General features: G+C 39.5%; 1 protein-coding gene across 2 annotated transcripts in view; it reads right to left on the minus strand.

Annotated features, from left to right (window-relative positions):
* Positions 1–27,925, minus strand: part of bmp7 (bone morphogenetic protein 7) — a 93,236-nt gene that overhangs the window by 13,382 nt on the left and 51,929 nt on the right. For both annotated transcript variants that reach the window (XM_003223739.4, XM_008115241.3), the window contains exons 2-3: positions 15,052–15,244; positions 5,873–6,021 (exon numbers count right to left, since the gene is read on the minus strand). In XM_003223739.4, the coding sequence (XP_003223787.1) occupies positions 5,873–6,021; positions 15,052–15,244 (342 nt within the window). The remainder of the gene's footprint in view (positions 1–5,872; positions 6,022–15,051; positions 15,245–27,925) is intronic.

Genomic DNA, 27,925 nt, shown 5'->3' on the forward strand with positions numbered 1-27,925 from the left:
TAGAGTATGAAGAGGTAGGCAATGATGGTGCTTTATATATGCTGATGACCTTGGCTGTGACATTAATTGATTGCTTTGTGCTCTCAGATGTAACCATGACCTAACAGAATTGTTGATTGACTCATCAATCATAGAATCATAGAGCTGGAAGGGACCACATGGGCCATCTAGTCCAACCCCCTGCCATGCAAGAAAAGCACAGTCAAAGTACTCCTGACAGATTCTTAAGTTTGAAGGCTGTTTTGCTGCACAACAGCAATATCTACCTTCTATACCTGTCAGACATGCTGTTCGTATGAAAGAATCAGATGAGGGCATGCAACTTATGCTGAACTGCCTTCAATACTTGAAGCACAACTGGAATTTGTGTGATGATCTTAAGGTAGTTGCAGTTCTACTGGGTCTGCAGCTTGGTTACACAAAGTATTACTGTTCCCTTTGCGAGATGCATAATCGAGCAGGAGATCTGCATTATATCGGAAAAGACTGGCCTCCTTGCAGTAAATTGGTTCCAGGGCAGAAGAATGTTGTACATAACCCACTGGTTGATCCAAAGAAAATATTTCTTTCATCTTTACACATCAAACTCGGACAACTGAAAAATTTTGTTAAGGCAATCAACAAGCAAAGTGAAGCCTTAATTTATTTGTGGTGAAGAACAGCCACTTTGATGGTCTTCTACAGGGTGCAGAATATGTTGTATGGACAGCCTTTAAGAATGTTATTTCTAGGCAGCTATAAAGCACCAGATTATGTCCAACAGGTTGAAAGTCTGCTTCAGGCAAACAAATCAATGAAGTGCAACATGTCACTGAAGATACATTTTCTTCATTCCCACTTGGACTTCTTTCCAGACAAGCTGGGTGCTATGAGTGACGAACATGGTGAAAGGTTTCATTGGGACATTGCTAAGGTGGGTAAACGGTATTGGGGCAAGTGGAATCCATCTATGTTGGGTGACTATTGTTGGACTCTCAACCGGGAAGCATTGGACAGTGATTACGAACAAAAATCTGTGGCAAAACATTTTTAGTTTTGTTTCCTGACAACACCATTACTGTCATAGTGTATGCTGCTATAGACATACAGCAATGCTTAGACTGTGGTTTTTAACTCTGAATATGTTTTAATGGCTGAAAGTGAGGAAGTGCTGAGGAGCCTTATCACCAAGGTGAAAGAAGAAAGTGCAAAAGCTGGGCTGCAGTTAAACATCAAGAAAACCAAGTGAAGGAAGATAGACGCTTTTGAACTCTGGTGCTGGAGGAAAATCCTGAGAGTGCCTTGGACCGCAAGAAGATCCAACCAGTCCATCCTCCAGGAAATAATGCCCGGCTGCTCACTGGAGGGAAGTATATTAGAGGCAAAGTTGAAGTATTTTGGCCACATCATGAGAAGACAGGAAAGCTTGGAAAAGATCCAGATGCTGGAGAAAATGGAAGGAAAAAGGAAGAGAGGCCGACCAAGGGCAAGATGGATGGATGGTATCCTTGAAGTGACTGGCTTGACTTTGAAGGAACTGGGGGCAGTGATGGCCGACAGGGAGCTCTGGGGTGGACTGGTCCATGAGGTCACGAAGAGTCGAAAACGACTGAACAAATGAGACGACGACGATGTTTTAATGGATTTTAACTGTGAATTATTAATACTGTTTATATGTAATTCTGTTGTAATGTTTGCATATTTGCATATTTTAAATTGTATGCTAATGTTTTAATGTTAAGGGCATTAATAATAATAATAATAATAATAATAATAATAATAATAATAATAATAATAATAATAATAATATTGCCTTTTTCTGGAAGACTATACATGATACAGACATAATAAATACATACTTTTATTCAGCATGTTAAAATCTACTTGGGTCACCCAAAATTGTGGCAGAAACAAAACATTCCCAGAAGTTGTTGACCAGTGTTATCATTCAAGAGCTGGGTTTAAGATTAATAAAACGTTTATTTCAAGAAGTGGCTTCATAACAAATTTCATTTTCACATCTCAGCATGAAACAAGCTGGAGCAAATACTTCCGCTAAAAGTTACATCATGCCAGGTCAACCTCAATATTAGATTTCTCTGTGTTTATTTTAAATAGGGTTTCTGTGAGTTCACTAACCTATAAATTGATGTGATCCTGTAAAAAGGAACCATAAAACCAAGCCCAGCGGAACACTAAATTCTCATTGGAAGGTTATTAGTCGAAAATAAAAATGCCTTGTCTTAAATAAAAGGCTGACTGCTTGCACTGAAGGGTAACTAATGCTGTCTTTCATATTTGACAGGCAATATACAAACCTTCCACAAACCAGGATCCATAGAACAGAGATTGGATTACAAATCACAGAATTCACCATCGCACTGGTTGAGAAGTTCCAGAACTTGTAGTTCAGATATTTCATAATAACTTTCCTAATCTACATGTTAGAACATAACTATACAGAGAGCATGACCTCTAGTTCAAAGCTTCTAGCTAATTGGATTACTGGTATTATACAAGGGTCCCTTTCAGGTTCCAAAGTTATACTACTATGATTCTGCATTATGCTATGGTTTCATCCTATGGAATCCTGAGATCTGAAGTTTAGGGAGGCTATTACGAATGTTCAGCCAGGGAGCTCTAGTGCCTCATCAAACTACAAACCCCAGGATTCCAGAGGATGCATCTGTACCACTTAAAGTGGAATCATAGTGCTGTGATTGCATAGTGTGACAGGGCCCCAAGTTTAGCAAATCCAAAGTGAATTCAAAGAATCAATTGAAGGGAAGTTAGCACAGGCTAGTGACATGGGTCCCCACTCACACACATAACATGAGAAGAATCCTAAAATGATTATTATCATTGTACATCAAAATTTACACTTGGTTATTTTGCATGGAAATCAGCATTTCTGCCCAGAAAATATTATCTGTGTGCAGAAGTATTATTTTTCTGTGCAATAAACAGATTTTTAATAGGCAAAAATGCTGCTTTTCCAATGCAAACCGATTATGTGTGCATTTTGCAAAAAATATGTCCCTGATCATTTCCTCCTGGCAGGAAATATTTCTCTCCCATATTGTGAATCAGCTTTTTGTTTGTTTTTCAAAGACTTTCCCAGAACAGAAGGAAAATTGCTATTTTCTGCATACACAGAAAAGATAATTAGTGAAGGATCATATAAGAAATCCCCCTCCCTCAAAAGCAGGAGCTGAACTTCTGAATATGTGGTCTTGCAGATGATGTGGATTTCAGTTCCCTGAAGTGCTGGCCTATGCCATCAATGTTCAGGGATGCTGAAGTCCAAGACACCTGGACAGCCAAATGTTGAGAAATACAGCCCTGGAGAGATGTGTTTGTATCTTTATCTAATTTATCTCTGGCTTTTCTCCCATAGCTGGAACTCGTTCACAACAGGATTCAAAACAGATAAAAATACTATATTAAAATGCAGTTAAATGAGTTATATTGAAACCAAATTGAATTTAAAAGAACATCAATAAACAAGGACACCATTCACCAGTTAAATATCCCCAATCCATTTCTAAAAGTACATCTGTATCCCCTGCACTTTGATGCCAAGCTAAAAAAATCTTTTAAAAGAAAGTTATTCTAAGAAATGAATCTTGCATGCACTGAGTATTGATTACACAAATGTTCCTAATTCAGATGATAACAAATGATTTTCCTTGAACTATCTTGCCTTTGAAGGCAATAATTCAGGCAAAGGTGTGTGTTATGTGTGTATAGTAAAGGTAAAGGTTTTCCCCTGACATTAAGTCTAGTCATGTCCAACTCTGGGGGCTGGTGCTCATCTCCATTTCTAAGCCGAAGAACCAGCATTGTCCGTAGATGCCTCCTAAATCATGTGGCTGGCATGACTGCATGGATTGCCATTACCTTCCCACCGGATCTACTGATCTACTCACATTTGCATGTTTTTGAACTGTTAGGTTGGTAAAAGCTGAGGCTAACAGCAGGAGCTCACCCCACTCCCCGGATTTGAACCGTCAACCTTTTGGTCAGCAAGTTCAGCAGCTAAGTGGTTTAATCTGCTGTGCCACCAAGGATATGTGTATATACATGCCTTCAAGTCACTAATTTATGGCGATCCCATGAACATCAGCACCTGGTGTCGCTGCCAATCTCTCATCTATCTACTAACCAGGGCCAACCCTGCTTAGTCTCCAAGATCAGATAGGAACTGGGGCCTTCAAGGTGTGGCTCCTTGGGAGTAAATCCCATTAAACTCAATAGTGTCTCCTGCCAAGCATAGGTAGTTGAGTTAAGACTGAAAGGCTGAAACAAAGCTTTCCTTTCCTGTGTAATGAAACAAACAGGATGTGAAGGCATATGCAAGGAAATAAGTAAATTCTACAAAGTCAGCTGTTGCTCCAATGTAATTCCTCAGAGAAGAACGCATTAGCCGGCTTGGAAGTTGACAGAGTGCCGGAGGCAAATGAATTACTTCAGCTTCACTTGCATTGCTACGTTTTATCCAAACTTTCTAAGAGTAAACAAAGAGCCTTTAAAGTTTTTCTTTTCTTTGCTATCCTTGCTAGATCTAGTTGGCATTAACACAAAGGAACAGGGATGGCTAATATATACAAACAAATGTCTTCGGCTTAATTTCAAAAAACATTCTAACCAAGGCTGTCTAGCAGGACATGGGTCTCCATGAGGCAAAGTAGCTGGACACCAGAATAAAAGAAAACACCATATATACCACTGCTTCCTGTCTATAACCTATTTTGGTACAGCCTGGGTGGCCAGAACTTTAATAGATCCAGGAGCACATTTTTTGCTCCAGTAAGTCATACAGTTCTGAAGCTGGGGGATGGATGAAGCTGAGCAAAATCCCAGTAAAATGGACATATAATTAGTTTGGGAGAGGGGTGTATCTAGAGAAATCATTCAGCCTTTGTGATGTGTCCTCACCCTTCCTTATAGGACTAGGTTTGCAGTTTTGGAGTGCTCAGAATCCATCCCTGCACTGTTACACTTATGGTTCACCAACTACATCACTTAACTGAAAGGTCAGTTTTCACAGCTGGATACTACTCATGTCCAGCTTACACTACTGTAAGGTAAGAATTGCCCCTGAAGATAAATTAGTAACACTCAATGGTAAATTCATACTGCTGACACAATGTAAATAGCAATGAGTGGGATGGACCACATTTAACCATATTGGCTATTTTGATGTCAGTTTCTTTTACAGCCTCAATTTTAAAAAGTCATTGGTAAGTGACATTGTTCAAGCATGGGTTCATGCTGTACCATCTTGCTCTCTGTCGTGAATACTGAGGTCACTATGGTATGGATGAAAGGAGATCATGTAAGAGTTTCTAGCATTTATATTTTTATTAAAGCACCATAAATGGAATGGTTGTAGTCATTTTTGAAAACTGGGATAAGAGTTCCATAACAGTGATTAAATCAACAAGTCAACAGTCTTTAGCTGCAAAACTTCCGCAGTTCTTTTCTAGGTCTCTCATTTACGTACAATGCCCTGAAACTGACTTGCTAGCACATAAGAACTGCAACAAATCACTGTATTTCTTCAATTCTAAGTCACATTTTCCCCCTATATAAATATCTCTAAAAGTGAGATGCATCTTAGAATTGCAGGTTATGTATTTTTGTTGGTGGCGGAACTGAAATGAGGGTGCATCTTACAATAGAAGAAATATGGTATAACAGTAATTTAGCCGCTTTGGGGTGAGCTTTGGACAATAATGGTAGCCAATCTTTTTTAAAAAAATTAACTTTCCAAGCTGTGCCAAGTGGATATCAGATGGTGAAGTGTAAAAACATCACTGCCAGTCACAGGATCAATGGTGAAATGGCAACTGAGATTGATAAGCCAACTGAGCTGTTCTTTGAAACTTACCATCTATGCTTTCCACTGATAACTGCAAACCAAGATTGTGATGTGGATTTACCACCCAGTGATTACTAGTTGCAGTAATATCGAACACTAGCCATCCTTCTTCTGCTGCCCAAATGGTCCGGGTATCAAGGAGGAATAAATCTGAATCCCTAGAGAAAGAAGGGGAGGATATTAGCAAAACCGTCACCAGAAAATATTTAACTTACTAAAGGTAAATCCAAATGTTAAACATCAGCAGACTTGGAACACAGCTACAAGAGATGCCATTGTAAGTATGTATGTATGTATGTATGTATGTATATGTATGTATGTATGTGTGTGTGTGTGTGTGTGTGTGTGTGTGTATATATATATACACACACACACACACACACACATAGACATGTACATATTTTACCCACATTAGTTTTTTTAAAAAAATAACCTGACAGTTTATAAAATAATAAAAAATAGTAAGTTTTAAAAGTATAACAGATATATCATAAATGTAGTGCATTGTTTGGGGGAAAGACCACAAAATGATATATATGAAAAAGCCACAATATATTTATTTATTATATCTGTATTTTTTTTATTATATACTAGCTTGGCAACCCAGCAGTGCCTGGGTTATTAGAAGAAGGCATTGTTTGTTTTGGGATGTTAGGCAATATCACTGAAGTTTGGTCTAAATTAGTCACTGGCTGGGTTCAATGCTATCTGGATAAGGGTGAACTACAACTCCCAGATTTCCAGGGCAATCACCCCAAACCCTGCCACTATGCACAGTTGGCCATGCTGGGTCTGTGTGTCAAGTTTGGTCCTGATCTGATGTCAGCTGGGCTCAGTGCTTTTTGGATGCAGGTGAACTATAACTCCCAAAATCAAGGTCCATTCCCACTAACCCCTGAAGTATGTTCAGTTGGTCCTGGGGCATCTTTGTGCCAAGTGTGGTCCCAATCCATTGTTGGTGGGGGTCACAGTATCAGTGACAATACTGCATTTCGTATTATCCATGGCAAGTTTGGGCCTGATCCATCATTGGTTGGGTTAACAGTGCTCTCTGGATCAAGTACAACTCTGGTAAATCATGGTGAATTCTCCCCAAACCTCTTGTTCAGTTGCTGATCAATTCCTCTGTTAACTGTGTGCCATAGTAAAGGGTAGGAAAGGGTTAATAGAGAGGCAGTGGGTGGGCTCATGAAAATTAAGGAACCCTGGAATGTCCATTCTGGAGAAAAAACAGAACATCTAAGAGGAAATTGTCCCTACAAGAAAGCCTTCACTTTCATGGGATGGGAGCAGAATTGTGTTGTGGAAGACACTCATAGGGTTTGGGCTACATGTTCATGGCACTCACTATAACCTGCATGTCAGTGAAGGGAGAGCCATTGATGTCTCCTGCTCAGTGGGAACTATAGCTGTTTGTAGAGACTTTGGTTTCTTTAGGAAAGACAATGTTAGATCCAAAGTGAACTTTAAGGAACAATGTACTGGTAACGGGTCTTTCACAAATCTTCCAAATTCATGTCCACATAAAAATCATGCAACCCTTCAAAGATACAGTCATAGTCAGTTTTGATCTTCTAAAAAAAAATCCTGAGGATTGGAACTCCAGTAGAAATAGATCTTTTTGCTTCAGTTTCCCAATTCCCTCATTTTAAAATGAAGGTTGCTAGTTAGCCGAGCTATAGAAAATAATTGTGTTTTTGTAAGTAACCCATAAGAACATCTGCCTCAGCAAAGAGGGATATAGCCTTTATTTGAATAACCCACAAACCATTGCAATAGAAACATACCTCAACAAATAATTATACAACAATCATAAAAATGGAATCCAGAACACAAACACCTATCTTAATACAGAAATGTATGGTGGCTTTGTCTTATAAGAAGTGATACAATAACGATTTTAACATAATACAAACCAAAAGTTTTAACAATGTCCTAAAGACTTTTTTCCAGAGAAGAACAGGAAAGGCAATGTAAATAATGAAGCTGCCTGTGAAACACATGGAGAAAGACCCATTAGAAAAATACATCAAGAAGATTTTTAAAAGCCCATTAATATTTCTAAAACAATATCACCCTGTATTGTAGATTCCATGAAGGTCAAATTTCCCCTGTGGAAATTAAACTGTGGTTTAAGTGGAAATTAGGCATTCATAGTCCAAAATATAGATATCAAAGACTGAATGTTGTTTTAGAATATCTTTATAAGCTTTTTATCTCTTTGAGATCATTTTTCTAAGTTGTTTTTGGTTGGGTTAATATTTTTATTGCATCTGTATTTATAAGACTGTATATTTTTGTATCAGAATATCCAGTTCTTTTAAAACAGCTAAGGCTTTTTTTCACTGCTTTGCATTTTTAAATTAAAAATCATTATTGCATCCTAATTTTAGTAATATAATAGTTGCATTTACCTAGAATACCAAATTTATGATGACTAAACTACATGCTGAAACATAGAGTCCCATTATTCCCACTTTGTTCCTCCCACCGCCACGAGTGATAAACAAGCGGAAAGTGGATTTTTCCTCATGTGAGATTTGTTGCATAATTTCTATTTTACAGTAGTAAAATAGTAAAATATGATTTGTTTAAAGAGATTATAAACTCACACAGTCCAAACCCCTGCCATGTAGGAACACTGCTGAAGAGCTCATACTTTCAGAAAGTTAATGTTTAGGTGGAATCTCTGTTCTTGCAATGGCAGAACCTTACTTTTTAGCACTGAACATGAGTAAATTGGAAATGATAAGTAATTGAGGAAGAATACAGGAGAATGCAAGTCATGTTGTTTTGAGCCTCTTAAGTGTCCGAATAGGGAAAAACAGGATAATGATTCAACATCTTGCTACATTACCGCAAACTACCGCAGACTATTGCTATTAAAGACCTAGGCTGTCTCAATCAACAAGGTGAACAAAAAGTTTCATGTAAATGATGTTGCTTTTATAGCACATGTGTACCACACATGTATAAACTTAGATACTGTGGTTGTTTGTGCAACCACAATATCTAAGTGTTTTGCTTGAATATGCAAACATGCCAACATGATTTACAAGCCTGTTTTTCTAACTTGCATGCCACGTCTTGCCAAACACTTTATGAACATGTATTGTCTAAGGCTTTCATTGCTGGAATCACTGGGGTGTTGTTGGTTTCTGGACTACATAGCCATGTTCTAGCAGCCTTTTCTCCTGATGTTTTGCCTGCGTCTGTGGCTGGAATTTTCAGAGAATTTTGTGAACACTATGCATCAATGCCTCCACACCCAATTACTTTAGTTTGGCTCCAGCAGAAGCCAAAATAAGACCATCTGTGTGGTCATGAGACAGTCTCTGGTTGTTGATACATTTATCTAAATATTGTTGTTGTTGTTGTTGCTGCTGCTGCTGCTGCTGCTGTTAATTACCATCCTGTCAACTTCAACCTATGGCAACTTTATAAACAAGAGACCTCCAAGACACTCTGTCATCAACAGCCCTGCTACGGTCCTGCAAACGCAATGTAAATATTACTGCTAGCATTTTTGTTGTCACTTACAAAGTACTTAAGATAGTGGTTCTCAACCTTCCAAATGCAGCAACCCTTTAATACAGTTCCTCATGTTGTGGTGACCCCCAACCATAACATTATTTTTGTTGCTACTTCATAACTGTAATTTTGCTACTGTTATCAATCGTAATGCAAGTATCTGATATGCAGAATGTATTTTCATGGTTACAAATTGAACATAAGTAACGTATAATGATTAATCACAAAACAATATCTAATTATATATTGTGGAATATTTATTTCTAATTACAAATAAATGAAATTTTGTCTTGAAGCATGGTGTAGCATGGATAACTGTCTTAAAATAACAACAATAAACTACATTGCTACATTTAGCGACAGTATGCGTAAAAAGCCACCATCAATGCAAAGGTTGAGATTGCTTCTTTCTCTCCAGATCAGAAATTCTCAGGGCAGTCTTTCAAGAGTACAACAAAGATCATCTTCCACAACAAGTCGACTTCTGTATTTAGGCTTGAAATTGAGGCTTTTGGTCCCATTTGTTTGTTTGTTTAATTTTGCAAAAGGAGGCCACCAAGTCCACACCTGCTGATCTTGCACCAAAAGAAAGGGATGCAAGGCATGGATTTCACAGCCTTCAGGATGGACCATCCCTTAGGACTGTCCACGTTTGTGTGACAATGTTGTTCTTCAGACTACAGGCTGTCCCTGAGTTATGAATTACTCATAGTTAAGAATGGGGCTGAGACAACAGGGAAGGAAAGGAAATTATCCTTCAGAAGGGAAGTTCCCCCCTAAAAGGGTTATCTTCACTAAAGCTTTATCCCCAATCCTGGTTTAAAAAATCTTCAAATCCCAATTCTCACAGAGATGGAAAGTGAGGTGACATCTTCTGAACAGGAGCACAGACAGCAAAACAAACACCATGAGGTATTAACCCTTCCCTGTGCTATTCAAAGCTTGTGTGTGTGTGTGTGTGTGTGTGTGTGTGTGTGTGTGTGTGTGTATGTATGGCTGGAGCTATACATAAGAAATTTCCCTATTCTAGCTTACATAGAAATTCAACTTAAGAACAAACCTATAGAACCTATGTTGTTTGTAACTTGGGAGTGTCTGTATATGGTTAAGAGGAGGGATGAATTTGCAAAGATTTGAACAGGGATGTGGATGACAAGGTCTCTTCTTTATCATAGCATCATAAATTTGGAAGAGACCTTGTGGCCATCCAGTCCAACCCCCTGCCAAGAAGCACCCCCGACAGATGGCCTTTCAGACTCTGCTTAAAAGCTTCCAAAGAAGGAGCCTCCAACACACTCTGGGGCAGACAGTTCCAGTGCTGAACAGCTCTGAGTTAGGAAGTCCTTCCTAATGTTCAGGTGGCATCTCCTTTCCTGCAGTTTGAAGCCTTTGTTCCGTATCCTAGTCTCCAGCGGAGCAGAAAACCAACTTGCTCCCTCCACCCTATGACTTCCCCTCATATATTTATACATGGCTATCATGTCTCCTCTCAGTTCTCTTCTGCAGGCTAAACATGCCCAGTTCTTTAAGCCGCTCCTCATAGGGCTTGTTCTCCAGACCCTTGATCCTTTTAGTTGCCCTCATCTGGACACTTTCCAGCTTGTCAACATCTCCCTTCAACTGCGGTGCCCAGAACTGGACACAGTATTTCAGGTGTGGTCTGACCAAGGCAGAATAGAGGGGTAGCATAACTTTCCTGGAGAGAAAGTGAAAATGACTGATAGAAAAAAAAAAGAGAAAGAGAGAAGGACAGGGGGAAAGGGAGGGTGACAGAAAGAAAGAGAAAAAGGAAGGGACAGAAAGAAAGGGAGGCGAGAAAGGGGGAGATAGAGGGGGAAAGAGAAAGAGTAATTATCAATAGAAAAGGGAGGGATAGAGAGAAGAAGACACAAGAAGGGAGGTAGAGAAGAAATAGAAAGATAGACAGAAGGAAAGAGAAAGGAGGTGGGACGAAGATGGAAAGTTAAGAAAGGGATAGAAAAGAGAAAGAGAAAGGAAGGGAAAGAAAAAAGTAAAGAGAGGGAAGGAAAAGGGGAAAAAGAAGGGAAGAGAAAGAAAGGGGGGAAAGGAAAAGAAAGGGATATAAAAAGGAGAGAGGGAGAAAGGGAGAGAAAAAAGAGGGAGAAAAAGAGAAGGAACGGAGAAAGAAGGAGGGGAGGAAGAGAGAAAGAAAAAGAAAAAGGAATAGAACAAGAGAGAAGGAGAGGGGGGAAAGGGAGAGCAAGGGTAAGAAATAAAAAAGAGGGAAAGGGGGAGAGAAGGAAAGAGGAGAAAGAGAGAGAGGGTCTGCCTCCTTGCCTTCTTCCACCGCACATGCCTCTGCCTCCAAGCACCTCCCCGAGACTCCTCATTGCCCCATGTCACTAGAGGAAGAAGAGGAGGAGGAGGAGCCCCTTTTTGGACATGAACCACACCAACCCTGAGGAGGAAAGATAAAGAAGGAGCCGAAGTGTTGTGGCCGTGGGTGCTGGCTGCATGGCTGGCAGAGGGGATCCGGCAGCCATTCTGGGGAGGTGGAGGAGGCGGCAGCGACTCCTTTGAAATGGTTGCTCGACCCCCAAAGGGTTCACGACAAGCAGAAGAGTCCTGCAATCACATCCTACACTGGTACTTCATGGAACATTTGGGACTGTTTAAAAGTGTCAAGTTTAACAACAAATTATGTTGTTGCTAATGTGTGAATGCTGAGATAGAGAGTGCAACTGCATTTCAATATTCAATTGGCCCTATAGAACCCAGAAAGAAGTCCACATGCACACAAGTACCTTCTTTTTCAGAACTGCATCAGGCCTCAACTACCTTCATCCAGCCTTGGCAAGAGCTAGTCCGGAAACAGACAATGCTCTGGGGGCCTTTCAACTGGTTTGCATCAAGAAGACCACACAGCATGTAAGATGGGGTTCTGCTGCTGAAACTCTTCCGCAAGACTTTCAAGTGATAACCAAACTGGGACTGAGAAGGTCCCACAGGAAACAGGCATGGGTAAGTGCAGCTATCAGACTTGCATACTGGCAACTGATGTGGAATTTCCATAGCTGAAGGTCTTACTCCGCCACTTGAGTCAACCATCTTTGTTCATCCACAAACCACAAATCATGAAAGCTACTGTTTTTATTATTTTATGAACCGTACTCAGAAGAAACCAGCCTTTTAAAAGAAAATCCCAAGCTGAAATGAACCCATGACACATCCCATTGCACACCATGAGTCAGGGCTGGAAAATTGTAGAATGAGTTTGTTTTCCTCTAGTTTAGTTACAGTGCTGTGAAAACAGTCAGCCTGAAGGGGAAATCCCTCCAAAACACGGGAGATCAAAGAGAGTTGCCCTTCCTACACACGTTTGGAACTTTCCTACCCTGGTGTCCAATGATTTACTCTACAGCAATAACGGATTAACACTCCCTGTTCCAGCCCCCAAGGTTAGAAGAGGAGAATCTATGAACACCAAACACCTTCCCAGTTAAGCTGCTCACTTGTTCCATTTCCTCTTTCCTATTTTCCCCATTTTAAGTAAACTAAATGGGCTTGGTTTATTATTAATCCAGTGCCATAAGGCAGAAGGCACAACACAAAATCAAATTAAAGAGAACTCAGTCAATAATACGCCACTTATATCATTCAACCAAGGAGAAAAGAAGACATTTCATTTTGTTTGGAAACCAACAACAAGCCCAGCTCAGCAATGGGCAAGGTTCATCAAAATAATAAATCCACTTATTCATATGCAGGATACAGCACAGTGATAAAACTCTTTATTGCATCCACAGAAATAGATATATATCAAAAAAAAAGTTCATGCAAAAAGAAATAAACAATCCTAAAGGTGCTATGTTCCCTTTCCCTCCTCCCTTTATCCTTTTTATAACATGCACACTATCACACCTTATGAGTTTCCTACAACACAGTAGCTCTATTGCAGTTGAATTGAGTTTCACACCTGAGGCAGTAACACAGCAAAGAAACTTTCTGGTGCTTCTCGTGTTCTTAGCTTAATCCTGCCCACCTACTCTGGCCCTGCATTAGTGAATTTGAGTCTGTCAATGTTCCATTATCTCTAGAAAAAGGCTGCATTCAACCTATTTACCACTGAAAAATTGGTCCATTAAGGAGTAATTTGCATAAATAAAGCAGACTTCTCAGGAGAAGTATCTCAAACACAGTTGTCATATCATATGACATCAAAAATATAGTAAGTTTCAAAATAATCACTTTTCTCATGCAGACAAGTGATGTTATCCTATACATGCATTTAAGAATAAGCCTAAAACACCAGTGAATTTGTTTTGGTCATACTGATTGGGGTTGTACTCGCTCTTTGAATAAATCCCAAATTCCAAATGGAATCAGGTCAGTTCAAATACATTTGGATCTAAGTGAGTTGACTGTGTTAGAACCAAATCCACTTTGGGTTTATCTAAAGTGACCCAATTCCCTTCAAACCCAATACAGAGTGGATTGGTCTAGCTGGAAGTAACTGGGACTGAATGATTTAATGTAATGTGTGCTAAACAATGCATCTCACACAAAAATACCTAAAGAAATTACAATTGGGGGGGGGGGGAGAGAGAGAGAGAGAGGTGAAGTTTTGCTCAGCTTCCATTCTGGGACAAAAGCCTTACCTGCTCTTTTGAATCATAGCAAACAACTGGAACCTTAATGCAGGCAAGACAGAAGTATTCCTCTGAAAACACAGGTTCAGAATTTGGGTGTGAATCTGTTCAGGTCCTGAACTAGGATGCTCAGATTTTTCTGGTGTTGAGGGGCACATAAAGCTTGTGTATCAGCTGAAACCATTCCTACAGATGTCTGACCTGGCCATCATGACACATGCCTTAGTTACATCCTGGTTGGATTATTATACCATGCTTGACTTGGGGCTTCTTTTGAAGACTGTCTGAAAACTTCATCAAATTCCAAGAGCTGCAGCTGGATTGTTAACTGGGGATGGCTACAGGCAGCACATCACTCCCCTGTTGGAATGGCTCCATTGGCTGCTGGTCTGTTTCCAGGTACAATTCAAAGCACATGCTATGACCTATAAAGCCCTATTCAGCTCAGATTCTGGCTATCTGAATGACGGTTTCTTTTTATATGAACCTTCCTGATGAGCCCTTCACCACTTTTTCAGGGGTTGTGCTTCTCTCAGGCCTGCCACTTACTCCCAAATTTAGTGGAAATGTAAAAAGGAGCCTTCTTCCTAGAATGGTTAGACTACGATTCCAAAGCATGCCCTCAGCAGTGCTGGATGGTAGATACTTGGGCACTCCTTTGGGCACTCCGGTTGGATATGCATATGCGGGGTCTCAGAAATTGAAGACCTGACCCACTATTTGTTCACCTGCTCCCTATACTCTGCACCAAAGAATAAATTCTTAGGGCCTATTCTATGGTACCTACAATCGAACACGGTTGCAGAAAAGATCTACCTTTTATCTGATACCAACTCCACAATCACATATAAGGTCTCTCTCTTTACCTTGGCAGCAAATAAAATCAGGGCAAGACTGATTGCAGACATTGCAGTCAACTGTGCCAGGGATGCTTTTATTTAGTTTTTAACATGACTGATATTTTATACTGGCTTTTTACCAACTAGGAAGGTTTGCTCTTAGTTTTTCATTATTGTTGAGACAAGTGTATTTGCATCAGTCACTCACCTTCCCGGATGTTCTTGGAGGACCTGGTAGACACTGATCTGGAATGTTTCATTATCAAAGCGTTCTCTGATGTAGTCCTTGTAAATCCGAAACTCAGCAGCAGTCACCGCTTCACCCTCAGGGATTCTGGAGAGGTCGAACCGGAACTCCCGATGGTGACTGCGTTGGTGGTAGAACTCTCTGTCATGCTCCACTGCCAAATAAAAATCAACATATTGGCAACCATGCCTTTGAGCTGTACATCTACAAAGCACTCTATGGCAGAATCATAATTCCTCTGTTAGAAGACATAGGCCACAAGGGGCAAGGAAATAATATAGGGGACTAGGAGGAAGCTTCTACCAGGCGTCATGATCTACTGACATTGAAGAAATGGGTTTATGAAATTGAAAGGCAGCAGGGAAAGAATCTGTCAAGAAAGTCAAAGCTTTGTTGTGCTTCAGCATGTCTGAGAAGAACATGTCTGTTCTTCTCAGAGGACATATATCCATATATCCACTTGGAGGACATATATCCATAGGGTCACCATAAATTATAGAATCATAAAGTTGGAATAGACCACAAGGGACATCCAGTCCAACACCCTGCCATGAAGGAATATACAATCAAAACAATCCTGACAGATGATCACCCAGATTCTGTTTAAAAACCAAAGCCCCCAAGGTTAGGATGCACTTCCTTCCATATTGGCTAAACTGCATTTCATGATGTAAGTTTCACCCAGTCCATGATTCATTCCAGACACGTAAGAGTAAAAATTACTGGGGACTTCCAACGATCTTATGCTGACCACTTTCTTTCCAACACAAAGCTTTGATGACACACAAAAAGGACACTCATGTATGGTAGGCGAGACAAGGTTCTGATGTAGGGAAATCAACAGTAATTACCAAAACAACCTGTCATTTAACGAAAGTCCTTCAACTAGCTGCATGACCCTGTGACTCATGTTGTATGCCATTCTCAATGGTCCTGTAGGACCCAAGTCTTGAATGAGTTGCAATAAACTTGAAAGGCACACTAGAGAATTTAGTAGTATTCCTGACTCATCTCAAATTGGCTACACAACTCTCTGCTTCCTATTTTCTGCATTGAATATTTTTCCAGAAAAATACTCAATATGCCTCAATCCTGGTGTTTCTCCGAAGCAGAAAAGATCCACTGAATTAATGAAATCCGCCTATGTGCTGACTCACCAGTCAGTGATTGATTCAAGGGTCTGTTTGAACTGGAACTAACCAACAGGGCTTCAGCTTGTGGATATGACTGCATTTCATAGTTAAAGGCAGTTTCTATACTTTATATCAAAATAGAGAATGCAGCCATGAGATCAGAAAAAGGCTAAGATTGGAAAGGCCTATTTGGGCTAGATTTGGGCTAGATATGATTACACTGGCCAACACACATTTTGGTTCCTCAAATGTTAGTCCTGCTTTTGGGTATAGCTGACCTGCTGATTCCAAACATGGCAAGAAAATCTTTCCCTTCTCAGCACCAGTTTTTGAGATACAGTGCCAGAACATATGCCAGATATCAGTTGTCATCTACTTACTTACAGAAAATCATGATAATCTTATCTAAGGAAAGAAAGAATGCCCGGGCTGTGGCGCAGACTGGAGAGCAAGCCAGCTGTAACCAGCTGCAATGAATCACTCTGACCAGGAGGACATGAGTTTGAGGCCCGCTCGGAGCCTATGTTTGTCTTGTCTTTGTTCTATGTTAAAAGGCATTGAATGTTTGCCTATATGTGTAATGTGATCCACCCTAAGTCCCCTTCGGGGTGAGAAGGGCGGAATATAAATGCTGTAAATAAATAAAGAAAGCTGATGTGGTTTATCGACTGCAATTTTCTGGACCAGCAGCTCAAATAACCCCAGTAACAGGCTTAAAAATCAAAACACCAAGATTTTTTTGTTTGGGCTGTGTTATCAATTGTGAAGAGTACTGAGTACCAAAGTCAGAATTATCCATGCCATCTCATTTCTGATTTCTATGTATGGTTGTGAATGCTGGACAATGAAGAAAGCTGATAGGAAGAGAACCAAGTAATCGGCTCACCAGTACCCCCAAAGCAATGTTCACTAAAATAGATAAAATACCTATTTTTGAAACTCATCAAAACTCCTTTCAGAACAAATATAATCACTTTAAAATCATTTTTTTTAAAATGTAAATCAGTTGTAAAGACCAAATGCTAGTAGAACAATCGAGTTGAACTTCCATCTGCTCACTAGAAGTTCAACAGATGGGGCCAGACTTACTTCCCAGGAGACAGAGTTGCATAAGTGAAGGGCTTCTATAGAAAAAGCCCTTTCTCATGGAGTCAATACGCTAGCTGCCAGGGTTCTAGAAAGTGCTACTTTACCTATGATTTGACTAGTGTGTGCTTTTTCAAAAGCTGCTGCCATGACATCTTGTTGGGGCTGTACAGACATCATCATCATCATCATCATCATCATCATCATGTCTCTTTTTCTCTCTTAACAAGACTTAAAGCCTTTTAATAGTCTCTACATGTAATGAATGAACTATCACTGACCATGCCTTATGCTTTGCTTTGATTTAATAAAGGTTGCAGCTGGTATGCTGCTGGTGGCTTCACTCTGGCTTTTGGTTAGCTTTGTAGCAGCACTCCAAGGTACTGGAACCATGTGAGACAGGATTTAGCACCTTGGAAGACTCCTTTAAAGCTTGGCTTAAACCTGGCATGGATTCACTGCCCCCATAATATGGGATTCCCCAGTTGTCAAAGCTGTGCGCTCTTAGAACTATTCAAACTTCTACCCTAGCTTATTTCTGGCAAGCATGAATCCCCCCACTTTAAATGCATGATTATGGGGAAAGCTTGAGATTTGGTCCATGCAAGGAAAAGGTTGATAGTCGCTTTGGAAAAGAGCTTAGAAATGTTTGTCTAGCATTACTGCTCCCAGTTTGCTTTCATGGCGGCAGAAAGATTTAGCAATATTTCTAAGTTCCATGCTGGGTAGAATCATGTTTAAGAAGGTGTATTGGTGGCCACCAACTTATACAACTTTAAAAGGAAATTCATTAGACAAATTAAGGAGGATATAGATCTTAGTGGTATAAAAATGAGAGTGTGCAATTGTGCTCATGAATAATTTCTAGATTCCTGAGATAATTTCTTGGCCCTTGTGGGAAACCAGTCTTGGGTCTAATCCAGCAGGACTTTTGTTATGTATATGCTTTAGTATATGGATGCAATCCTAACTTGTGGCATCAAAACATTCTCAAACAAGCCAGTCATTCAGCATAATGATGCAATAACTGTATTTGCATGAACCTGATCCATGCAAATAGAGTTATGAGGAAAGACGCTATAGTTCTTGTAACACCCTGTTCCCTATGTGCTCCTGACCCATGCTCTTTAAGGTGTCTCAGCCCTTATCCCTCAAAGAAAATCCAGAATCCAGACTTGGATTTAACACTTATACCCATGGGAAAGCTTCTCATCATACTCTTGGCAGCTTTCTCATCTGCTGTACCAGCAGTACCACTTTACAATCTGGGCTGGGCGAATTCATTATGAAACTCTTTGAAGATTAAATGGGCTGTGTACCGTGCAAGCACATATTATTCAAATAGTTTCCTCTCAACTATTGCTGATTAAAACAATGCCCCACATGTAAGTTGAAACAAGAAGCTTGTCTTGCATAAGGTTAGACTATAATATTCAACCTTCTAGTCCAGAAAGGGTGGGAAAATCATGGGGCACCTGTGACCCCCAAAGCCACCTTGTTGGTCATGGGACCCCATGCCCTTGCTTTCATCTGGAAAAACTGAGGAGGGCAATGGTTTTCCATCACTAGAAGGATTCAAGAGTGTCCCTTTTGCTCTTAAAACATTGCATCAACATGATTCCTGGTAAATAATTATTCAAAACCCATACAATCAAAAGTGGAAGTTGAGTTTTTATTTTCAAAAACAATAAAATAAAATAATGCAATTATAAATTAAAATTTTAAAACCTGTGTGGCTCACAGAGGGTATTGGGGTAGATCATTGCCCCATGCATTCTCTTAAAAACCTTTTGATGAGTGTATAGAAGAAGGAATTTGTTGGTTGTCGATGAAGCACTAGCTCCTAAAATTCTCTCTTCTACATTACCATTATATGTAGAGGAACTTTCCCTAGTTTTCACCCTGGCAATTTGACCTTTGTTATATTAGAGCTCATACACAATGAGTTATTTGCAATGTGCTACAAATAATGAAACTATCTATCATTCAGAGATAGGAACAGGGTGTTCCAATAGGCTGCAAACAGCCCCTGGAGACAATCCCATGTGGCTCATCAACTTGCTAGATCCATCTGACCTTTCCAAAATGTACAGAATCTCCCAAAAGCTCCACATAACCCCACCACAAATTCTTAAAACAATTAAAATTACAGTCAGCATTTCACATTCACTAAGCTTACTGAAAAACTGGAAAAACTGTGAATAAAAAATAATTTGGAATTTGACCATGGAATCAGACTGGAGGTCCTAGAAATTCCTAGAGGGGTGTTTTCTGTAGGAATCTCTAGGTCTTTCAACATGACTCAGTGGTCAAATTCCAGTGGAAACTGTCTATGGAGTCACATTGGAACATCTAAAGATTACATTTTAATCAAATCTGCAAATGTAGAGGGCTTTGCTGAGTGACCGGGAGTGACATTACATCACATCTGATCACCCAAAGTGGCAGAAATATGCAGTGCTGAAAAGGTCCATTTCAGCATACCCATTGTTCTCTAATTGCCACATTTTGATGTAAGAAGGGCATAGCAACATAAATACTTTAAAATAATGCAAGGAGGGATAACCCTGTTGCTTATTATGTTTAGGTGTGTGTATGTATGTATGTATGTATTTTATAGCATGCTTTCCTCCCAGGATAGGTCCAATGTTTAAGGATCTTACTGGACTTTTTTTAAATTCCAGTATATTTTCTTATTTTAAACATCTGAAAGGAAATAAAAAGGAATGGATTGATCTGGTTTTATTTGATCTATATTCCACTTTCCTCCCAACTGAATGTGTTGGTACTGTAGCCCTTGCCAAATAATGTACAAAGTGAATAAGTTGTTTCCTAAAATTACAAGTGACAAGTAATTGCTATTGAACATTATCTCTCCAATCTCGATCCAAACCAAAGCTTAGTTGTAAAACCACACAATATTTTTTCTGTGGACCAGTTATAAAGGCCACAGTGGCACACGCCTTAGCAACATCCCATTGGGATTACTGTAATGAGCGCTATCTGGGGCTACTTTTGAAGAGTATTTGGACAATTCAGTTGACCGAAACAACTGCAGCAAGGCTGTGCCCTGGGGGTGGCCACAGAGAGCACATGGGTCCCTTGTTGACGACCAGTTTGTTTCCCAAAAAGTTAAAAATGCTGGCTGTGATATAGAAAGACCAGTTTATCTGAAGAACTGTATTTTTTCTATAAAAATATGGGCCTTCTGGGAGGCCCTTCTCTCTGCCTCACCTCTCTCATAAACACATTTGGAGGAAACGCAGGAGAAGGCCTTTTCAATGTCCAGCTTATTTGATGCTTTTTAAAAATGATCTCATGGTGATAACCAGTAATTATCACCTTGAGACCAGAGCTTGTAATTATTAGTCTTTTTGAGGACAATTCCCAGATTCCCACAGAAAGCATGAGTCTTCACAGCATGTTCTGTGGGAGTAGCAGAGATGGCTATGAAAACTGCCTATGTTGCTGGTGGACCTTTTGGTGTTTTCATCTTCTTCTGAGGAAGAAAGGGACAGCAAAAATGTTGAACCTTAAAATGGTACTAGTATTAGTGTTTTGTGTCTTCACCTTCTTTCTTATGAGTGGGAATGGCAAATAAGGCAGAGCTTTACCAGTAGATCTTGTAAAACATAATGGCAGATTGTCATTGCATTTCAGCGATAAACCACATTGGCACACAAATGCAGCACTGATTTTTTGTTGTAGCTTTGAAAAAAATGGAGGGCTTCAGACTCATATAAAGGAGGCTAGTGCCAAGTAGCTCAAACCCAGCTCTTTGTCCACCTTTCGTCTAGCCCAGGCCAGCACAACCTGTGGCCCTCCAGTTGTCTGGGCCTCCAAATTCCAGAAATCCTAGCCAGCTGTTCCAATGACCAGGAATTCTGGGAGCTGAAGTCCAAAACACCTGGAGGTGCACAGGTTGTGCAGGCCTAGTCTAGCCCCTAAAACTGGCTGAAGCTTGTGAGAAGATTTTTTTTTATTCATGCATATCTTATATTATTAAATTGAATAATATTGAGATGTTGACATTTGAAGAAGTATTTCTCTCTATATATGATGGCTTCTCCATGATCATGTATTTTGCATCCATGGATTCAACCATCCACGGATTGAAAATATTTCCACCAAAAAATTCCCAAAAGGCAAGTCTTGATTTTGCCATTTTATATAAAGGTCACTATTTTAGTAGTAAAGGTTTTCCCCTGTCATTAAGTCTAGTTGTGTCTCCCTAGAAGAGACTCAGACCATGGCCCAAGTGAAATCCTCATAAACAGAAAAGTTAAAACAAGAACCTGGACATTAAATGAAAACTTATTTGGTACAGAAGAGGACATAGATAAAAATAAGAAATTAATTAAGGAATATTTCTCATTGAATAACACGCCCGAGGTGGATCTCCAGATAGTATGGGACGCCAGCAAAGTGGTCATGCATGGTAACTTCATACAACAAAACACCACTTGTAAATGAAAAAACAAGAAAAAAGAAGAAATTCTCCAAGAAATTACGCTAATAGAAACTAAAGACAAATCCCAAAAATAGGATTTTTGGGATAGGGGACAGGCTATGGTGCAGCTGGTTAGTAGCCAGCTGCAATAAATCACTATGACCAAGAGGTCATGAATTTGAAGCCAGCCTGTGTCGGAGTGAGCACCTGACCATTAAAAAATAGCCCTGCTCATTGTTGACCTAAGCAACCCGAAAGATAGTTGCATCTATCAAGTAGGAAAAATAGGTACCGGTTATGCGGGGAGACTAACTTAACTAATTTATGACACCATAAAAATAGCACAGCAGCATTTGGAATGAGGAAGTATCCATCAAGAACTCGGTGTCACAGTGGATGATGAAGCAGCTGCTCCACCTGTGGCCGGAATTGAGCATACCCTCAGTAAGCTGGAAGCTGGAGAAAGTTAAATTGCCTCTGTGTTCCTGTCTCTGTCTCTATGTTCATATGGCATTGAATGTTTGCCATTGTGATCCACCCTGAGTCCCCTTCGGAGTGAGAAAGGTGGAATATAAATACTGTAAAATGAATAAATAATAATAACAAATGAACACAGGAATTAGAAATACTACACAAACAAAGGAACTACCTAGAAATGGAGCAAAGAGTGAAAAAGATGAATTATGTAAGACAATACAACTTTGAAAATGCAAACAAGCTGGGAAGATGGTTTACAAGAAAACTTAGGCAAAAGAAACAAGCAAGATGGATATCTCAAATTGCGGATGAAGTGAATACATATACTAAGGATGAAGAAATCTTGGAACAATTCAACAAATATTACAAGGAATTATACAAGAGTGATAAAATAAAGAAGGAAGATATTATCGAATACATTGAAAAACAGAATATTCATAAGCTTTCTGACACAGAAAGGGAAGCACTAAACAAAGACATCACAGAACAGGAAATCAGCAGAGCAATCAATAAATTAGAGACATCCAAGGCCCCAGGACCTTTGCTACAAAAAATTGAAAGACAAATTGATACCTCCTCGAAAATCAATTATAAACCAAGTATTGCACAATGGGAAAATGCCAGACTCCTGGAAATCTGCAAAAAAATCACAATGATTCATAAATATTCATAATATTGGTTTTAAGTGTGTTTTTATGATCGTTTGTTTTACTATATTTTGTATTATATGTGGCATTAATCTTGCCATTATGTAAGACCGCTCTGGGTCCCCCTGGGGGAAAAGAGCGGTATATAAATTAAATAAATAAATAAATAAATAAAGAAAAGACAGATGCAACTAAAGTGAAAAATTACAGACCCATATCATTGTTAAATATTGATTATACGATTTTTATCAATATTATAGCTGAACGATTAAAAAACTTTTTAGAAAACTGAATCGAAGAAGAACAAACTGGCTTTCTACCCAATAGGAATATAAAAGACAATGTCAGAAATGTCACTGCTGTGATAGAATACTAAGAAATTCATAATTAAAAAGAACTAGCGATTCTGGTCATAGATGTGTGATGCCTCATGGGCCTTGTTGTCCTTCTCCTAGTGCCGTCGTGACAGATGAAGACGAAAACATGGGGTTTTCACCGGTTCAACAAGAGCCGGAATCTTTCCAGCTGCCGGATGTTGATGTTTTCGCCCAAGAACCCAGTAAAACAGACCTTGGGCATTTCTCACCCCCGTTCCCTAGGAGACAGTCCTATTCTGCAGACAGGGGAGTGAGAGAACAGACTCGCAGGAGCTTACGGATTGCAGCTAAACAACAGGCTGATTAGCCATGCTTCCCTTGGGAAATTCTAAGGAGTTTCACATCTGGACAAAGTTGGGTTTCGTTTCCCGTTCTCTAGGGAAAGAGGTCGTTGGTGGGAAAACAAGACCCCAATATAGGTGCCTGGCACGTTAGAATTGTTGCGGAGTCAACAGAGCAGCTCCAGAAGCAACTTCGTGTTTCCAGCCTTGTGTGGACTTCGCAAAGTCCGCAACCCCAGTTCCTTGCCTTCCGGATCAAGTATTCAAGATTTGTCTAGCTTTGTTTTTAGCCACGGACCTTGTTCTTAGAATCTCTGTTTCGCCTTGTTCCTAGTCACGGACCTTGTTTAATGATTCAAGTTTGTTTCCAGCCTTGTTCTCAAGCTACCTTGGATTTCAAAGACTCTGGGCATTTTCCCCACACTATTGCTTGGCAATAGTGTGTGTTTCGGTTATTGGATTATAAACTTTGAACTCTAATATCATTTATTGGACAATACATTTTGGGACTATATTTGACCTCATTCGATAGGTCTGCTTCTGAACTATATTCTTCACTTGTTTTTATTACTTTTATATATTTACTTAATAAAGATATTAGATAGATATTGGTCTCTGCGTCTGGTTCTTGGTGCTCCGTTGCCACGGGCGTGACAAGATGTGGAAAAAGGATTTGATAATCTTAACTGGGATTTCTTCAAATTGTTACTAAAAGAAATGGATGCCGGTTTCTATTTTATCAATGCAATACAAACAATATACAAAGACCAAAATGCCAACATTTGGATTATCGGATAGGAGGCCAAAAGATTCAAAGTGGAAAAAGGTTGTCCTCTTTCCCGCCTGATCTTTATACTATCACTGGAATTACTATTTAACAGCATAAGAAAAGACAAGAACCTAAAATGAATAAAAATTAACATAGAAATGTATAAGTTAAGAACATTTGCTGATGACTTAATTTGTACGATTGAAGACCTGTTGAGCAATATAGATAGGTGGTTACAAAAAATAGATTTTGGAAAAGTCTCAGGATTCAAGCTAAATAAAGACAAATCAATGATCCTAACCAAAAATATTCCCAAGATAAGACAAGAAAAACTCCAGCAAATAATGGATTAAGAATTGTGGAGAAAATATGATATTTAGGTATAAACAGCACAGCAAAAAAAATCAGCTTCTTGAGAGCAACTATATAAGCAAATGGAAAGACATTAAAAAAGATTCAAAGAGCTGGAATTTTTGAAACTATCCCTTCTTGGCAGAATATTCGCAGTTAAAACAAATATTCTACCAAAATTGATGTTTCTCTTCCAAAACTTACCCATAATCAGGAACAAAAAAACAAACAAACGAATGGATAAAGATCTCTTAAAATTTATTTGGAACAACAAAAAGCACAGGATAAAATTTGTAAGATAACCACAAAGAGGAATGGAAGAACATCTTTTCTTTTCTTTCCCCCCCCCTTTTTCCTTCCCTCCTCCCATTTTTCTTGCCCTCGTTCCCCATATCATTATTCCTTACCTTCCCCTTTCCCCTCCCCTCTCTCACCACCAGCTTCCCAAATTTTTTAACTAGCACTTGGAAAATAATTCAATAAAAATTATTTAAATAAAAAAGTCTAGTTGTGTCCAACTCTGGGGGATGCTCATCTCCATTTCTAAGCTGAAGAGCCGGCATTGTCCATAGATCCCTCCAAGGTCATATGGCATGACTGCATGGAGCGCCATTACCTTCCCTCCAGAATGGTACCTATTGATCTACTCACATTGGCATGTTTTTGAAATGCTAGATTGGCAGAAGCTGGGGCTAACAGTGGGAGCTCACCCTACTCCCCGGATTCAAATCCTGACCTTTCAGTCAGTAAGTTCAGCAGCTCAGGTGTTTAACCCACTATGCCACCGGGGTTCTCTTTTACTATGCCATAATATATAGTGTGCCTTGAGTGTCCATTTATTTTGGTATCTACAAGAGGGATACCATAGGACATTATATGCCTGCCCAAGGATTGAGGTTCTTCTGAGGATGGGGTGTTTCTGTGTCCACTGATGAGATCAATATACTCTGACAGTATATGGGAGAGGGCCTTCTAAGCTTTGGTATCACAGTTATCAAATGACATCCCATTAGGGGCCTGCCTGGTGCCATTGCTGGTACCTAAGCACCAAATAAAATCATGGCTGTGTATCAAAAACGTTGTTGCTCAGGACATGACATTAAACTAAACTAGTGTAACCTTTTTATCTTGTGACTTGTTTAATATTTTGAGTTTATTTTTTGTTTATTTAAATTATTTTTATCATGTTATATTGATATATTCTATTAATATTGGTTGCATTTATACAACATTCTGAGATCTTGTGATATAGGACTGAATTCAAATATTTTAATACAATATCATCATCATCGCAGGAATCCTGTGTGAAAAGGACTGCAATTATGTTAGCCAATCAACTTTCTATTTTCCAAAGAAGACTCTCCAACAAATCCATTTACTTCCAATAAACACAATAAAAAGGCACACTGAGGCATAGCTGGGGTCAGATGCTACTAATCCCACAATAATGAAGATGTAAGTGGATATGGAAAGCTTGAAGGAGTAGCACAGGAAGGAATGGACTATGTGAAAATCCATGATGATAGAAAAAGCCAAAAGTGTTTGGAGGCAGAGCTTAACCTTCCAAGATCTTTAGCTACAGGGCAGAATACATTTGGATGTGCCACTAAATAAAAGAGTCTCCCGTCCCCCAAGGTCTTTCTATCTCGGCATCTTCCCTACTTTTCTCTTGCTCCCTGGATGTATTTACTGACCCAAAAGTAACAAGTCTTTTCAGAACTAATTTATGGCAAACACTGGCGTGCAATCAGCAGCTGTTAGGCAACCAATGTACATCACATAGTATAATTAAATGTTTCAGAAAAATATGCTACACCAACACCAGCAGTTCAATTAGGGGCATCAAACACAATAAGGAGGTTTAGAATTGTCCTGAATTCATACTGGTCTGTTCTGGTATTTTGACAAGTGGCCGGTGGGGGGGGGGGGGGGGGGGGGAGAGAAACACAATGTGCACAATCACACATCTTGTTTGATAATCCCAGCAAATCTGTCATAAATCAGTCTTCTGTCCACATTAAATCCTAACTTTATCACTTGAGAAACTGTGTAGGTTTTAAGATTTCATATGAACTGAATCAACAAAGTTGGAAAATGTAGATTCCTTTTAAAAAATGCTGTTTTCTATGCAAATCAACCATGTGCAAATTTTACACAGAATACATCTACAACAGCAACATTTCCCCAAAGAAAACAGCATTTTCTGCAAAGGAATTAGCATTTCTACATTGAAATATTGTTTTGCATGCAGAAAATTCTATTTTTAAAACAAACAATTCTGTTTCCTGCACACGCAAAAAAAGTGCAAATTTTGCACACATTGATTAAAATCTGCTAATTTAGTTGCAATGACCCATTATATGACACAAATAAAAATGGACAAAAATGGCCAGGAGACACATGTAGCTGGTGGGGTGAAAATTTTAACCTGTGTGTGTCTTTTAATAACAACAAAATTCAGTCAGATAACTATGCTGACCCAATTAGAGCAGTGGTTCCCAACCTTTTTCTTGACCAGGGCCCACTTTGACCAGGGACCACTCGATCGGGGACAATTTTGACCAGGGACCACTCTCCAACATTAGTACTAAAAGGGTTATGAATCAGTTTTTAGTCAATTTTAAATTTGGTTTGGTTATTTGAGGTGCTGACTCAGAAAACTGGATAGACCACATCAGCTCTAGTTTCTGATACAGAACATATGCTATACAGTAGTCGCAATCTGCTTGGCCATACAAACTTATGTTTGCATATATCACTAATAGAATGCAGGACAGTGTGCCATTCAAACAAAAAGCACCAACTTTGACAAATCAGGAGAAAAGACAGAGAATGGATTTCTCCTCTGTGCCCTGAATACTGGAGAAGAGGAGCCTGTTTCTTATGTGCAGTAGGCCATGGGCGAAGGACTTATCTAGCAGCATAGCCATTAAGTCCATCAAGTTCTGACAAGTTAATTCTATTTATTCAGGGCCAAAATCCCTGTATAAATAGGAGTATAGAGTCTAGATCCAGGGAAGTCATATTTCCCCTCTATTCGGCCTTGGTCAGACCACACCTGGAATACTGTGTCCAATCCCGGGGACTGCAGTTGAAGGGAGATGTTGACAAGCTGGAAAGTGTCCAGAGGAGGGTGACTAAAATGATCAAGGGTCTGGAGAACAAGCCCTATGAGGAGCAGCTTAAAGAGCTGGGCATGTTTAGCCTGCAGAAGATAAGGCTGTGAGGAGACATGATAGCCATGTACAAATACGTGAAGGGAAG

Source organism: Anolis carolinensis, chromosome 4, assembly GCF_035594765.1.
Source record: "Anolis carolinensis isolate JA03-04 chromosome 4, rAnoCar3.1.pri, whole genome shotgun sequence".
Classification (NCBI taxonomy): Eukaryota; Metazoa; Chordata; class Lepidosauria; order Squamata; family Dactyloidae; genus Anolis; species Anolis carolinensis.